Source organism: Mesoplodon bidens, assembly GCF_964165515.1.
Source record: "Mesoplodon bidens genome assembly, chromosome: 15".
Lineage (NCBI taxonomy): Eukaryota > Metazoa > Chordata > Mammalia > Artiodactyla > Ziphiidae > Mesoplodon > Mesoplodon bidens.
Window position 1 is genome coordinate 15,198,035 of NC_138171.1, and position 13,617 is coordinate 15,211,651.

Genomic DNA, 13,617 nt, shown 5'->3' on the forward strand with positions numbered 1-13,617 from the left:
CCGACCAATCATAGCCTGCATCCCACTTTCTCAGGGCTTGCGGGGGACTTCCGGTTACTTAGCTTTTGCTGGAGGCTGCGCGTTCTGTCCAGGTCTCCGCGTGTGCCCCCGAGCGCAGGGTCCCAGGCCGGCAGCAAGTGGGCTACATGTCGTCACCGCAAGCCCTAGAGGACGAACAGGGCGGCGGCGATCCACCCAGGGACCTCCGCAGCGTCCTGGTCACCAGCGTGCTCAACCTCGAGCTGCTGGATGAGGATCTCTTCAGGTAGCCGGCCGCATCGGGCCCGCACCCACGCATTGGGGTCAGAGGCTCCTGATCTTGCCTGCTGCCACCCCATTGCCCCTGCTCGTACCCCCCTGGACGAGGATGGGCTCTGCGCGAGATGCCTGTGCCGCGATTGGGAGGGAACTTGTGCCTGACAAGGCTGCCCCGGCTTCCTCCTCGGCGCGGGGTTCTGTGCAGTCCCACCTCTGGGAGGTCCTGGCAATCTAGGCAAAAAGTGGTGACCCAAGGTATCCTTCTCAGCAGCCTCCCCTGAGGAATCATGTCCCAGGGAGAGCCAGTCCAGAAAGGGCGGTGATTTGTCCAAGGGCACAAACTTATCCGCAGCTCCTGCATATTCACTATAATTTCCTCTTAAATTCCTCATCCCTCCCACCACTAGGTGGGGTCTAGTAGCTCTTTATTCATTCTGAGGCCTGAGCCAGTTTCCTTCCTGATGCCGCTTAAATTCTTGACTGTAACTGGGGATTTAATAGTTTGGGCTTCCAAGGCTCCTCCTGGCTTATTGGAAGCTATCTTAGGTATTAACTAAGCCCCACTTAAACCAATTACAAATAACTCCCTGGAGGGCTATTTGCAATGCATTATATGAAAAATGCTGGGCTGGGCAGTGGGAAGCTGGAGACCTAAATTCTTAATCCTCCACTGGGCTCATGCAATGGGCAAGACTTTTCACCTCTGGGGCCTCAGTTTCCTCATCTGTGCACTGAAGGGGTTAGATTTGAAGTCTGAGGGCCCTTCAAGCTCTAAATCTAGTTCTTTTAAGAACTGGGCTGTCAAGTTGAGGGTTGTAAGTGGCAGACCTTAATGCAGTCCCCCCCGCAGCTTGTGGGGTTCATCTTGGTCTACTCAAGGGCTTGAGAGGCTTATGCCTTACCCTGGTATGGGCAATGGAAGAAACACTGGACTTGGGCTCAAACGACCCGGATACTGCTCGGGATGGCAATGGTTGAGCTGTGTGTGTGTGACCTTGCTCAAGTCAGTTTCCCTCTCTGATCCCTGTTCTCATAGTATAAAATATGGGGATTGGTTCATTATCCTTAACTGAAGTCCACAGAAGTTTGGGGCATCCTTAAGGCCTTGAAGTTGTAGGTAGAGTGGTGTTAGGATATTTGCCTGGGGAAAGGCTTTCACCAGATTTCTCAAAGGATCCCAAACCCCAATCAGGTTAAGAGATCCTGCACTAGAGGCTCATTGAAAATTGTGGGATGTGGCCCAGCACCCAAGTCTTTCCTGTTTTTTCCCTCTCCCCACAGAGGAAGGCATTACTGGGTACCCTCAAACCAGCGGCTGTTTGGGGGTCAGATCGTGGGCCAGGCTTTGGTGGCTGCAGCCAAGTCTGTGAGTGAAGATGTCCACGTGCATTCCCTGCACTGTTACTTTGTTCGGAAAGGTAAACCAACCCCTCCCTTAACCCACCCCAGCACTGGTGGCCCAGCAGCCACTTCTTTCTGGCCTTGGGGAGCAGACTGAGGAGAAAGAGGGAGAGAGGTAGAGGGGTGAGGGGAGGGGAGGGGGGGTGAGGGAGAGGGTTAATTGATCGCCCTTAGGGAAGCCTAGAGAGGAAGAAGGCCTGGGGCCAGGAAGAGCCTTAGACCCCATACCTCCTGAGATACTGGGTACTTGTTTCCTGGCCCACAGTGGCACAAGATTTTGGTGCTTAACTGTTCCCAGTGGGTCTTTTGTTCTTTATTCTTCATACACCTTCTGGTGCCAGTCCTGTGCTGGATCCGCAGAGGGGTGCTGAAACCTCTGCTGGGAGTTTGAGGCAGGCAGCTTAACTTGGAGAAGAGAACAGCCTGGGAAACGAGACCTTGGGTCTAGTCGGAGCTTTGCCATTGATTCACCAGGCGACCTTGAGTGAGATATAACCACCCTCCCCCACCCCTCCTTCATCCCACCTGAAAAATGCAGAAGGGGCGGGGCCAAGCAAGATCTCTGTAGCTGCTTACAGCTCTGGGATCAAATGAAGGAGGAGAGAGTAATCTTTTAAAACCCATGCTCCCTTTTGAGAAACATAAAAATCTCACTCCTAGGCAGATGCTCCCAATTTTAAGAGTCTCTGTCTTCTGCATGGTCCCATCAGCTGAGAAGAATTTATGAAACTTTATGATATGTGATCTGTATTAAAAAAGACAATGGGTTTCCGCCTTCATTTTACAAGTATAAAATAGTTAATAGTAAATACACCTTTTCATACTACGTTCCCATGCCCCTCACTCCCCATCCTTTTACTTCCTTTACTTCCGTGACAGTCATTGCTCTAAAGCATTTGAATACTTACCTTGGGGCGAGCCCCGTTCTCAACTTTGATGCTAGCTGGGGGCAGATGTGCCCTTTGTTCCCTCAATTTGGTTGTAAACTCCAAAAGTGCTGGCCTTTTGATATTGTAATCCTTCTAGCCCAGTGAGACAGTTTTGTTTCGTTTTGGGGGGTGGGGGCATTACCTGATCTCTCTGAATCAGTTTCATCATCTGGTTTCTGAAAAGAATTCTTAGTCTTTGCAGGTAAAGTATCTAGTGCAGGGCCTGGCATGATGTGGGTTTTCCATAAATGGTAATTATCATTACTTTTTGATGATGAACTTATGGGAATAATTAAAATTTGCATGTTACAGTGCACAGCTGTGTACATTATCTTGTTTAATCCTCTTAAGTAAACAGCATTCCTGCCACTATTCTATGTATAAGGAACCTTGGACCCAAAGAGGTTATGTAAGAAGCTCCCATAATGCTCAGGTAGGCAAAGCCAGGATTTGAACCTGAGTTGCTTTGTGTGGCTCCAAGCTCTACACTTTGTTCTCCTTCTGTGATTTTCTCTTTCCTTCTTGGGAAATAATTCCAAACCATGGGACAGCCCATCTCAGGTTCTGGGGGAAACATCCACTTCCTTGGAAATTCTCCATCCAGGGGCAGCATGAAATGAACCGTGCCAACACTGATAATCACCAATTATTTGTGTCCCTATCTGCTTCTTGAAAGGCTACAAGACAGGTTAAAATAATTGGCAGCTATTCTAGAACTATTAAAATAAAAGTCAGAATTCCCTGGTGGTCCAGTGGTTAGGACTCCACGCTTTCACTGCTGAGGGCCTGGGTTCGATCCCTGGTCATGGAACTAAGATCCCGCAAGCTGTGTGGTGTGGCCAAAAGTAAATCAGTTAATTAATTTTTAGAATAAAATAAAAGTCAAGGCAGATTAGGAGTATGGGATTAACAGATACAAACTACATAAAATAGATAAGCAACAAGGATTTACTGTGTAGCACAGAGAATTATATTCAGTATCTTGTAATAACCTATAATGGAATATAGTCTGCAAAAAAATTAAGTATGGGAAAAAATAAAACATTTGGGGTAAAAAAAATTTTTTTAAGAAGGATATTGGGGCTTCCCTGGTGGCGCAGTGGTTGAGAGTCCGCCTGCCGATGCAGGGGACACGGGTTCGTGCCCCGGTCTGGGAAGATCCCACATGCCGCAGAGCGGCTAGGCCCGTGAGCCATGGCTGCTGAGCCTGCGCATCCAGAGCCTGTGCTCTGCAAGGGGAGAGGCCACAACAGTGAGAGGCCCGCCTACCGCAAAAAAAATAAAATAAATAAGAAGGATATTAAGTTTTTTATTTTTTGGTCGGGCCACACGGCTTGTGGGATCTTAGTTCCCAGACCAGGGATTGAACTCGTGCCCTCAGCAGTGAAGGCGCGGAGTCCTAACCACTGGACCACCAAGGAATTCCCTGGGACAAAATTTTCAAAAGTAATAATAAATAAAAGGCAAGGGCCAGGAGGCTAGTAGTAACGGGATTTGGGGGAAATAATTGTGTCAAAATACTAGGCTAAGGCATATCATTGCAGTTTTATACAAAAGTTAGTTCCGAGCTTCCTGGCAGCAAGGCAAAAAGGGAAGCTGTCTTATTAGTTTGTGATGTGACCCTCTACCAGGTGCATGAAGATTCATAAACAGTTATGGTGCTCCAATGATATATAGATATATTTTTTAATTTTTTTATTGGAGTATAGTTGCTTTACAATGTTGCTAATGATATTTTTAATTAAAAGATACTGGGAGGTGGAGGTGTTGGTCCTTGGCCATTTATCATATCAATCCTCTTTCTAAAAGCCCAGTATAGAATGTTAGTCAGTTTGGGTTTTTTGTTTGTTTGTTTTTTGATTAAAAAAAGTATTTCTCGGGCTTCCCTGGTGGTGCAGTGGTTGAGAGTCCGCCTGCCGATGCAGGGGACACGGGTTCGTGCTCCAGTCTGGGAAGATCCCACATGCCGCGGAGCGGCTGGGCCCGTGAGCCATGGCCGCTGAGCCTGCGCGTCCAGAGCCTGTGTTCCGCAACAGGAGAGGCCACAACAGTGAGAGACCCACGTACCGCAAAAAAAAAAAAAAAAAAAGTATTTCTCAGGGCTTCCCTGGTGGTGCAGGGGTTGAGAATCCGCCTGCCAATGCAGGAGACATGGGTTCGAGCCCTGGTCCGGGAAGATCCCACATGCTGCGGAGCAACTAAGCCCGTGTGCCACAACTACTGAGCCTGCACTCTAGAGCCCCGAGCCACAACTACTGAAGCCTGCGCGCCTAGAGCCCGTGCTCCACAACAAGAGAAGCCACAGCAGTGAGAAGCCTGCGCACCACAATGAAGAGTAGCCTCCGCTCACCACAACTAGAGAAAAGCCCGTGCGCAGCAACGAAGACCCAACGCAGCCAAAAATAAAATTAAAAAAAAAAGTATTTCTCTAGATAGGTAGAAGAATGTAATACAGGTGTTATCTGACTTGGTATAGGTTTAAAGCATGGAGAATCTTGAGCAGGAGTCAAAAAACATTATTCTGTAAAGGCAGAGTAAATATTTTAGGTTTTGTGGGCAAAAGCAATAGCAGATAGTATGTAAACAAATGGGCTTGGCCATATTCCAAAAAATGTTATTTACAGCATCAGTTTCCCTATCTATACAGTGGTGATAAGACCCACTTTGCATAGTTAACGTGAGACCAACGTGAGAAAAGATACCTTAGCAACAATTAAAAAATTCATAAACAGAACCTCCATTAAGTAGAGTTGGGAGACCAGAGGGGGGAGCGCTCATGCCCTGTAACAATAGCAGAGCCCGACAGGAAAAAGACTCCTTTCTGGCAGGGACTCAGCCAATGAAAAACCATGGGCTCTTTGTTTACTAGGGCCCTCCCAATTGCAGTATACTATAGCCCTCCCTTTTCCCCTCTATAAAAGCATTCTCCTCTTGCTGGACGGGGACTTGCATGTGGCTCACCGTGGTTGCAGACCCCGAATTGCATTTCTCTGCTGATCCTGAAGAAACTCATCTTTGCTGGAGAAGTTTCTGGCTGTCTGTTTCAGGTCCACATAACTAATGCACTCACTCCATAACTGTTATCTTGCTTCCTTCAATATACTGCAGAGCCTACCAGCTCTATTCCAAAACAAATTTTAAAGAACAGGTCTGGAACTCATTCACACTGAAAGGTAAATCACTAGTAACTGAAAATACTGAATTTCAGCTGCAGCCCAAGGATTGGATGACGGCTTTTTTTTTTTTTTTTTTTAATAGTTCGTTGATAGGGAAGGGAGGCCTCCTTCCCAGCCCCTGAAATCAGACTGCTTGTGTAGCTGTCTCGTTTCTGGACTCTTGGGAAGCCCTTCTCAAAGGCCTTTGGCCTTGAGGAGCCCCCATTCTAATTAAAAATGCCCCTTTGGCATTGCTGGCTAACAGACCTGAGCAAACCCACTGGGCTTCAGGGCTTCATAGGCGTGTTTATTGCTGTTGAATGAGCCCCCAGTGCCTGGCGGGCTCCCCATTTGGATGGGGTGGAGGAAGCAATGCTTCTCTAGACCTGCTTCTTTCATCTCAAAGTTGAAAATCATCCCCAAGACATCTTACCACCTAGATGTCAGGGTTCTCCAAGGTTGGTCTGACTCAGACTAAAGGACTTCAGGGACACCAGGAAGACTCTCTCTAAAAACCCTCCCCGACCTGTTCATTGAAGGGTTAATAGTCCTCACGCTGGGGCCAGTGTCTCATCCTGCCTTGTGAGCACAGATAGCGAAGGAGAAGGGTCAGGTGACTTCCATTTGCATTAAGGATGAAGGGACTGACAGCGGGCTTTTCCTGGGAGAATGAATTATCAGACAGTGGCCAAACCATATATAAAAATAGAACTCTGAGCCACAACTGGTAGCAACTAGCACAGGAAGCCAACCTACTATCTACAAGTCAGGCTTGGAGAAAGTCAGACCACCATTTCTAGCAGCCAGTCCAGGAAGCCAAACCATAGTCCCTGTGATGATCATCCCCTAATGGCCAGGACTTGATGAATAACTGAGAGCTTCCCTAAGTTTTGCCCCTGCTTCCAACTTAGGACTAACTGGGGAAAGCCAAACATGCATCCCTCACCAATTACACAGGCTGCCTGCTTCTAGTTAGCCTGCCTATCGCCATGCCAGCAGCCTCCAAGCAGGGCATACCTGAAACCTTTTTTTTCACTATAAAGCTTTCCCGCTCCTCTGTGTGTCTCTGAGTCTCTGCCAGGCGGAAGTGATTGTGGCTGACTCCCTTGATGCACTAAACTCTGAATAAATAACCTTTGCTTGTTCTCAAAAAAAAAAAAAAAAAAAAGGAAGAAAAGAAAAACAAAACAGGCAGCAGGCCAGATTTGCTGACCCCTGATCTAGAAGAATGGTACCGGGTTCATGACAAGATCCCAGTCACAGAGGGAACAAGACAAAAGCTGAGAGTATTTTATTGAACAAACACAGAGCACTTACTACGTGCCAGATATTATTCTGAATACTTTACGACTCTGAACTAATTTAATCCTCATTAAAATCCTGAGAGGTATGAACACTATGACGATCCCCATTTCACAGACGCGTTAACTGCTCAAAGAGGTTAAGTGACTTTCCCAAGGTCACAGAGCTGGTGAGTGTCAGAGCCGGGCTTTGAATGCAGGGAATCTGGCAGTGTCCCTTTTGTCCCGTGCTATTGACAGAGAGGATCTCCACCTGCACCGGGAGCATCCCAATGACAGGGTCTAGGGTTCTCTCCCCAGTACCTGGGCTTCATCAGGCCTCAGTCAGTAGCTACCAAGCAGAGAAGGAATGGAGAACAAGCAACAGAGGGGCCTGTCCAGCCATGGTGATGGTGAGAGGGCCTACGGGGTTCAGTTGGGCTCACCATGTGCTGTGTGCCCTTTGCCTGCCGCAGGGGACCCGAAGGTGCCGGTTCTGTACCAGGTGGAACGGACGCGAACAGGGGTGAGCTTCTCCGTGCGCTCTGTGAAGGCTGTGCAACACGGCAGGCCCATCTTCATCTGCCAGGCCTCCTTCCAGAAGACCCAGCCCAGCCCTGTGCAGCACCAGTTCTCCATGCCTACCGTGCCCCCGCCGGAAGAGCTGCTTGGCCACGAGGCCCTCATTAACCAGTATTTAAGGTGAGAGACCTCAAGGTCCCAGGACAGTGTTCAAACTGCAGTCGCCACCTGTTAGCAGGCCACGGAGTCCTTTAGTTGATCTCGGCCAGCATTTTAAAAAGCTGGACTAGGGAATTCCCTGGCAGTCCAGTGGTTAGGGCTCTGTGCTTCTACTGCAGGGGGCACGGGTTCGATCCCTGGTTGGGGAACTAAGATCCCACGAGCCATGAGGCAGGGCCGGGGTGGGGGCGGGGCGCGGGGAAGCTGGACTAGAAAAGAAGATACTAGAGTGTATTGCCTGTAGTAAGGGTAGGCATCCTTTTGTGAAACATTAGTTCAGTTGTGTGTGAGAGCATGTGTGCCCATGGGTGGGTGTTGTTGGATCATGGTGTGAAATGCAGGGCTTCCTGTTCAGCCAGTTCAGGTACTGTTACAGCTTTCCTACTGTTTAAACACTGAAATACTTCTATAACTGTTGGTAAATACCTCCCCAGTCCCTGAGTGGTCCCCCTTCACTTCCAGGGTCACCCATGACCCAGCAGCCTAGGAGTTAATGCCTGCCAGGGGTGAGGGTCCCTGCTGCAGAGCTGTGGCCCTGCTGCCTTTGCCTTAGTGCATGTTAAGTATTTTGAATGTCACCTGGTAAAATAGGTTTCTTACCTGAATCACAGCTAATAAAGTTGGAAAAATGCTGGCGCAGTGGAAAGAGCTCTGGGTCCTGACACAGGACAAGTCACGTGGATTTGTTACGGCAAGTCCACGTGCCCAACTTGCACAGTGAGGCCAAACCAACCGAAACATCGGAGTTTGGAGCAGAGAAAGGTTTATTCCAAGGCCATGCAAGGAGATGGGTGGCTCACGCTCTAAAAAACCCCAAGCTCCCTGAAGGGCTCTAGAGCGCAGGCTCAATAGTTGTGGCACATGGGCCTAGGTGCTCCGCAGCATGTGGGATCTTCCCAGATCAGGGATCAAACCCACGTCCCCTGCATTGGCAGATGGATTCTTAACCACTGCGCCACCAGGGAAGTCCCTCCTGAAGGGTTTTGGCAAAGCATTTTTAAAAGCCAGGTAAAGGAGGAGGGTCGCAGGATTATGTGATCAGCTCATGCACAATTCTCTGATTGGCTGATGGTGAGGTAAGAAGGCAGCATCACAGGGGTTAACACTGTTAGTCCTCAGGCTCCAGGAGGCCTGGGGCCACGTCCTCATGGTCATCAAGTAGTTAACATCTTTCATTTGGCTGGGGGGGTGTGGTTAGCATCTGTAAAACAGCTCAGGAAATGTGCATCACGTACTGTTATCTAGGTACTTCAGAGAATAAAGCAGAGGATATGGGGGAAGGGCCTGTCCCAGGAAGGCCCCATAGGGTCCTGCTCGGTTACAGTTCCCCTCTTCAATCTTGAGGAGAACAGGTTTTGAACAATAGAAGGAATAAAGGTTCAGATAAGGAGGTTAATCGTAAACTTGACAGAGGTATCCACAGGGTCCTGCTCGGTTATAGACTGGGGCCAGGGCTCCACCTCTATTAGAGCCCACCTGCTGTGTAGCTTTGCTCAACCCCCCAGCCTCTCAGAGCCCTGCTTCTTCATCTAAAACATGGGAATGGCTGTTTTTGCCCTGCAGACTTCACAGCTGTATCGTAAGGAGAGCCCCGCTGCCTTGTGCAGCAGTCAGGGCTGTCAGCCCGGTGATGGAACAGATGTGCATCTGCACCTAGGAAAAGCCTGGGTTCACATCTAGACTGTCCCTGCCAGCCGTGTGAGTTCGGCAAGTTGCTTTTCCACTCTGAGCCTGTGGCCTCCATTGTAAAATGGTGCCAATCAGAATTTCTACCTTATAAGGCTGCTGTGAGGATTACACGGGACAACAAGGCCCGCCGTGAGTGCTCAGTAAATTGTAGTTACATCACTCTTGACAGAGAGGAATAAGCATGGAGCCTGGTATGCGGTCAGAGCTCCACAATGTTTGAGAAATGAAAGGAGGACATTGTTCTTAAAGGTCCCTGAATCTAGAGTTGTGTGTCCCATAAGGAAGCCGCTAACCACAGGTGGCTGTGTTAAGTTAATTAACGTTAAATAGAATTAATTCAGTTCTGGTCCTCGGTCACACTGGCCACATTTCAAGCCCTCAACAGCTACATGTAGCTCGTGGCTACCACAGCGGACAGTGCAGCTACAGACCATACCATCATCACAGAAGGTTCTGTTAGACAGGGCTCGAAAGGATAGGGATGGAAACGGAAATCCCGGGGAAGAGCCTAGGGGCACAAGGGGTGGTCCTTACTGTGGCAAAGGGGCTTCCCTGGAAATGGGCTCCGCTCCCTGGAACACAGCGTCCCCGGTTGCTCAGGGTGAGGTAAGTCAGTCCAAGTAGGGCAGCCTGTCTCCTGAGTGTTAGAATAGAGAAGTGGTCAAGAGTGTGAACCAAGGAGCCAGACTGGCTGGGTCCGAACCCCGTGCCCCTCCACTTCCTGAGCAGGCTACCTGCACCCTCTGTGCTTGCTTCACGTATCAGATGGCAGTGAGAACAGCATGGATCTCACAGAGGTGTTGACGGGTGAGTTCATGTGTGTGAAATGCCTGGAACGGGGCCTGTCACAGGGTACACCGCATGACTAGATGATGTGTTGGCTTCATATGCCTTATCTTGTCTCCTCCACAGTATTTACTATGAGGTAGGTGACTGTCATTATCCACATTTTGCAGGTGGGAAAAAGGCTGAGCGATGACTAACTTGCACCAGGCCACAGGGCTCATAAGTGGCAAAGAAGGGATGCAAATCTATCCTATCTTGCCTGCCAGAGGGGAGGGGAGCTTTGGGGATAAGTCAGGAGTCCCTGTGGAGGAATGAGAGGGGTCAGAAGAGGCGGCTCAGAGGACAGGCTCCCCATCTTCCTGGGTCTCCCCGTCCCTCTCCCCTTTACTTTCAGGGACCCTAACCTTCAAGAGAAGTACCGAGTGGGGCTGAACCGAATTGCTGCCCGGGAGGTGCCCATTGAGATCAAGCTGGTAAACCTACCCACTCTGAGCCAGCCGCAGAGCATGGAGCCCAAACAGATGTTCTGGGTGCGAGCCCGGGGCTACATTGGTAAGAGGACCCCATGGCCTGAAAGGAAACGCTCTCGGGGGGCCTAGACCTGTACCTCATTTGCCCTTTGTGGCCTTGGGCATGTCACTTCCCCACTCTGGGCCTGTTTACTTATCTGCATGATGGGGAGGTTGGCTCAGCCCTTTGCATGGGGAGAACGGGCAGGTGACTGTAATCGTAATGTTGCCCCTTTCTGGGGAAGGCAAGGCACCTTGCCGAGATTCTTCCCCAGGTCCCCTGCTAAGCATCAGGTGCCTTTGTGCAAATTGGAAGAAGACCCTTCGGGGGTCCACGGTGGAGGACTTGGGGACGGAAGACTGGATTTCAATCCTCACTTGCACCTGACCCCTCCCATCCCTGTCTCCCTTATCGCCCATCACACACACACACCTTGGGCCAGGTGCCCTTGGGCAGTGAACAGTCTGTACACCTATGCACGGCAGCCCCTTTCTCCCTACCTCCCTTCAGGTCCTGAGCTGTAAAGCCCAGGAGCCCAGGGCTGATGGGGCCGGAATCTGTTGCAGGGGAGGGCGACATGAAGATGCACTGCTGCGTGGCAGCCTATATCTCGGACTATGCCTTCCTGGGCACGGCACTGCTGCCCCACCAGGGGCAGCACAAGGTGCACTTCATGGTCTCCTTGGATCACTCCATGTGGTTCCACGCCCCTTTCCGAGCTGACCACTGGATGCTCTATGAGTGTGAGAGCCCCTGGGCCGGTGAGTGTGGGACCATGGGGGATGAGGGTGCTGACCCTGGGAGGGCAGGGAGCCTGCTTTCTTGGGTGATGCCGTCCCCCACCCACTTTCTGTGGAGCACCACACAGATCACTCACTTCCTCTTCTGCTTCCCTAGGCTGTGGTATCCTTGTCTTCAAAATGACAGGGTGAGGCCTGAGGATGGGACACCTGCTCAGCTCTTCATTTCTGTAACATGCTGGGAATATGATTCAGTTTATCTCAGAGACTCAGTTCTAGTCCCAGAACCACTTCAGATTCCCTGTGTGATCTTGGGCAAGTCCCATCTCCTCTCTGAGCCTGTTTCCCCATCTAAACAAATAGGGTTGCATTAAAACAGAGGTATCCGAAGCTGGTGGCGCATCAGACCACCACCTGGGGGAGCTTTTTCAGAACACTCTCAGATTCCATCCCTAAGATTCTGACTCTGCAGATCTTGGATGAGATCCAGGAAACTATTTTTAAGAAGCTCCCGGGACTTCCCTGGCGGTCCAGTGGTTAAGACTCCGTGCTTTCACTGCAGGGGGCACAGGTTTGATCCCTGCTTGGGGAACTAAGATCCCGCATGCTGCACGGCGCAGCCAAAAAATTAAAAAAAAAAAAGCAGCTCTCTAAGTGATTCTGACAACTAACCTGGTTGAGGGTCAGGGCACTCAGCATTCTCTAAGGGCCCCACTGCTTGGATACTCCTTATAGTGTTGAGAGAAACCCAGACTCGTTCATCAGTGCCTGGTCTCAGAGCCCTGGGTTCCTTTCCAAGGAAGTGCATTTCAAACAAAGAAAAGCCTTGCTTGGTGAAACAAGGACAAAACTTGAGGGACTTCTTATACTCAGGGAAGGGGGGCTCTCAAGCACCAACAGCATCACAATAAAGGAGCCACCACTTGAAGTTAGGACTCTTGGGTTCATGTTTGGCCTGAGCCTTCAGGCCAAGTCCCTGAGCCTCTCTGGACTTGACTGGCATCATCTGGAACATGGGACAAGGCCTAAGTGAGCTGTTCTGCATATAAGAGAAACCAGCAGTTCCCTTCCTAAATAATCAGACTAAGGCCCTGGACTAGCAAGGGAGAATCTCCACATGGGGAGGGGGATGGCCAGGTCTCATGGCTCCACGTCCTGTCCTCCGAGCCCCTTTGTCCCTGTGGGGATGGAGGTGGGGTTTTTTTTGTTGTTGGTTGGTTGGTTTGAATGAATTACCAGCCTGGAGGGCCTGGTTTGATTTATTATAAAGGGAACTGATGGGGGCTTCCCTGGTGGCACAGTGATTGAGAGTCCGCCTGCCGATGCGGGGGACACCGGTTCGTGCCCCGGTCCGGAAAGATCCCACATGCCGCGGAGAGGCTGGGCCCGTGAGCCATGGCCGCTGAGCCTGCGCGTCCGGAGCCTGTGCTCCGCAACGGGAGAGACCACAACAGTGAGAGGCCCGCGTATCGGGGTAGGGGGAAAGGGAACTGACGGGTTTCCTCACACAGGTGGCCAGAAGTGGGGCAGATCTGGTTAGCTGAGCTACTGAACCACACTGTTCTCAGAACGTCTCCCCTTGGGATTTTTTTGAGGAAGCCAGCAGATATGTGAAAGTGCTTTTAAACCATCAAGTGGGATTCCCATGGGAGGAGTTACCCCCGATGACCAACCATAATAGGCCCCTAAAAGGGTGCTTGGCGATTGGGAGTGCCCACAACACTGAGTGTACCCTGGCATGGGGTGACCCAACCTGAGCTGTACGTTTTTCAAGGAGGGCATTTGGCTGGGTGGAAGGAAACGGAAGGCCGTTCTCTCCCTTATCTTCGCAGGTGGCTCCCGGGGCCTAGTTCATGGGCGGCTGTGGCGTCGGGACGGCGTCCTGGCTATGTCCTGTGCCCAGGAGGGCGTGATCCGAGTGAAGCCCCGGGACTCAAAGAGCAAGCTGTAGCTAGAGGTACCAGCTTGGTCTGGGACTTCAAGGATCTCCCTTCTCCCCTGACTCCTGAGGCAGGAGTTATCCAGGGCTGGGCCTTTGGTGCTGAACATGGAATAAAGAGACTTCTACCAGTGGAGCTGCTGGCCTTTAATCCCCCTGGGCCGGAACTGCAGCCCTCCCTCCAGCCAT

At 50.6% G+C, this 13,617-nt stretch overlaps 1 protein-coding gene across 2 annotated transcripts; it reads left to right on the plus strand.

Moving 5' to 3' along the window:
• The first annotated feature begins 47 nt into the window (after positions 1-47).
• Positions 48-13,559, plus strand: ACOT8 (acyl-CoA thioesterase 8). Of its 2 annotated transcripts, XR_014017546.1 has the most exons (7): positions 48-265; positions 1,540-1,676; positions 7,500-7,725; positions 10,634-10,791; positions 11,316-11,510; positions 11,647-12,942; positions 13,322-13,363. XR_014017546.1 is itself a non-coding variant. In XM_081255599.1 (6 exons), exons 1-6 carry the CDS (start codon positions 147-149, stop codon positions 13,438-13,440), a joined length of 954 nt encoding a protein of 317 aa, XP_081111725.1. In that variant the 5' UTR covers positions 48-146; the 3' UTR covers positions 13,441-13,559. The 2 variants fall into 2 exon arrangements, 1 of the variants encoding a protein (XP_081111725.1); XM_081255599.1 differs by lacking the exon at positions 11,647-12,942 and having other exon boundaries at positions 13,322-13,559.
• The last annotated feature ends 58 nt before the right edge of the window (positions 13,560-13,617 follow it).

Excerpts from the sequence above, each read along its gene's own strand:
- ACOT8 (XM_081255599.1), top strand. The coding sequence starts at position 147 with ATGTCGTCACCGCAAGCCCTAGAGGACGAACAGGGCGGCGGCGATCCA. Across the intron at positions 266-1,539 it reads CTGGATGAGGATCTCTTCAG|AGGAAGGCATTACTGGGTAC; the intron begins GTAGCCGGCCGC and ends CTCTCCCCACAG. Across the intron at positions 1,677-7,499 it reads CTGTTACTTTGTTCGGAAAG|GGGACCCGAAGGTGCCGGTT; the intron begins GTAAACCAACCC and ends TGCCTGCCGCAG.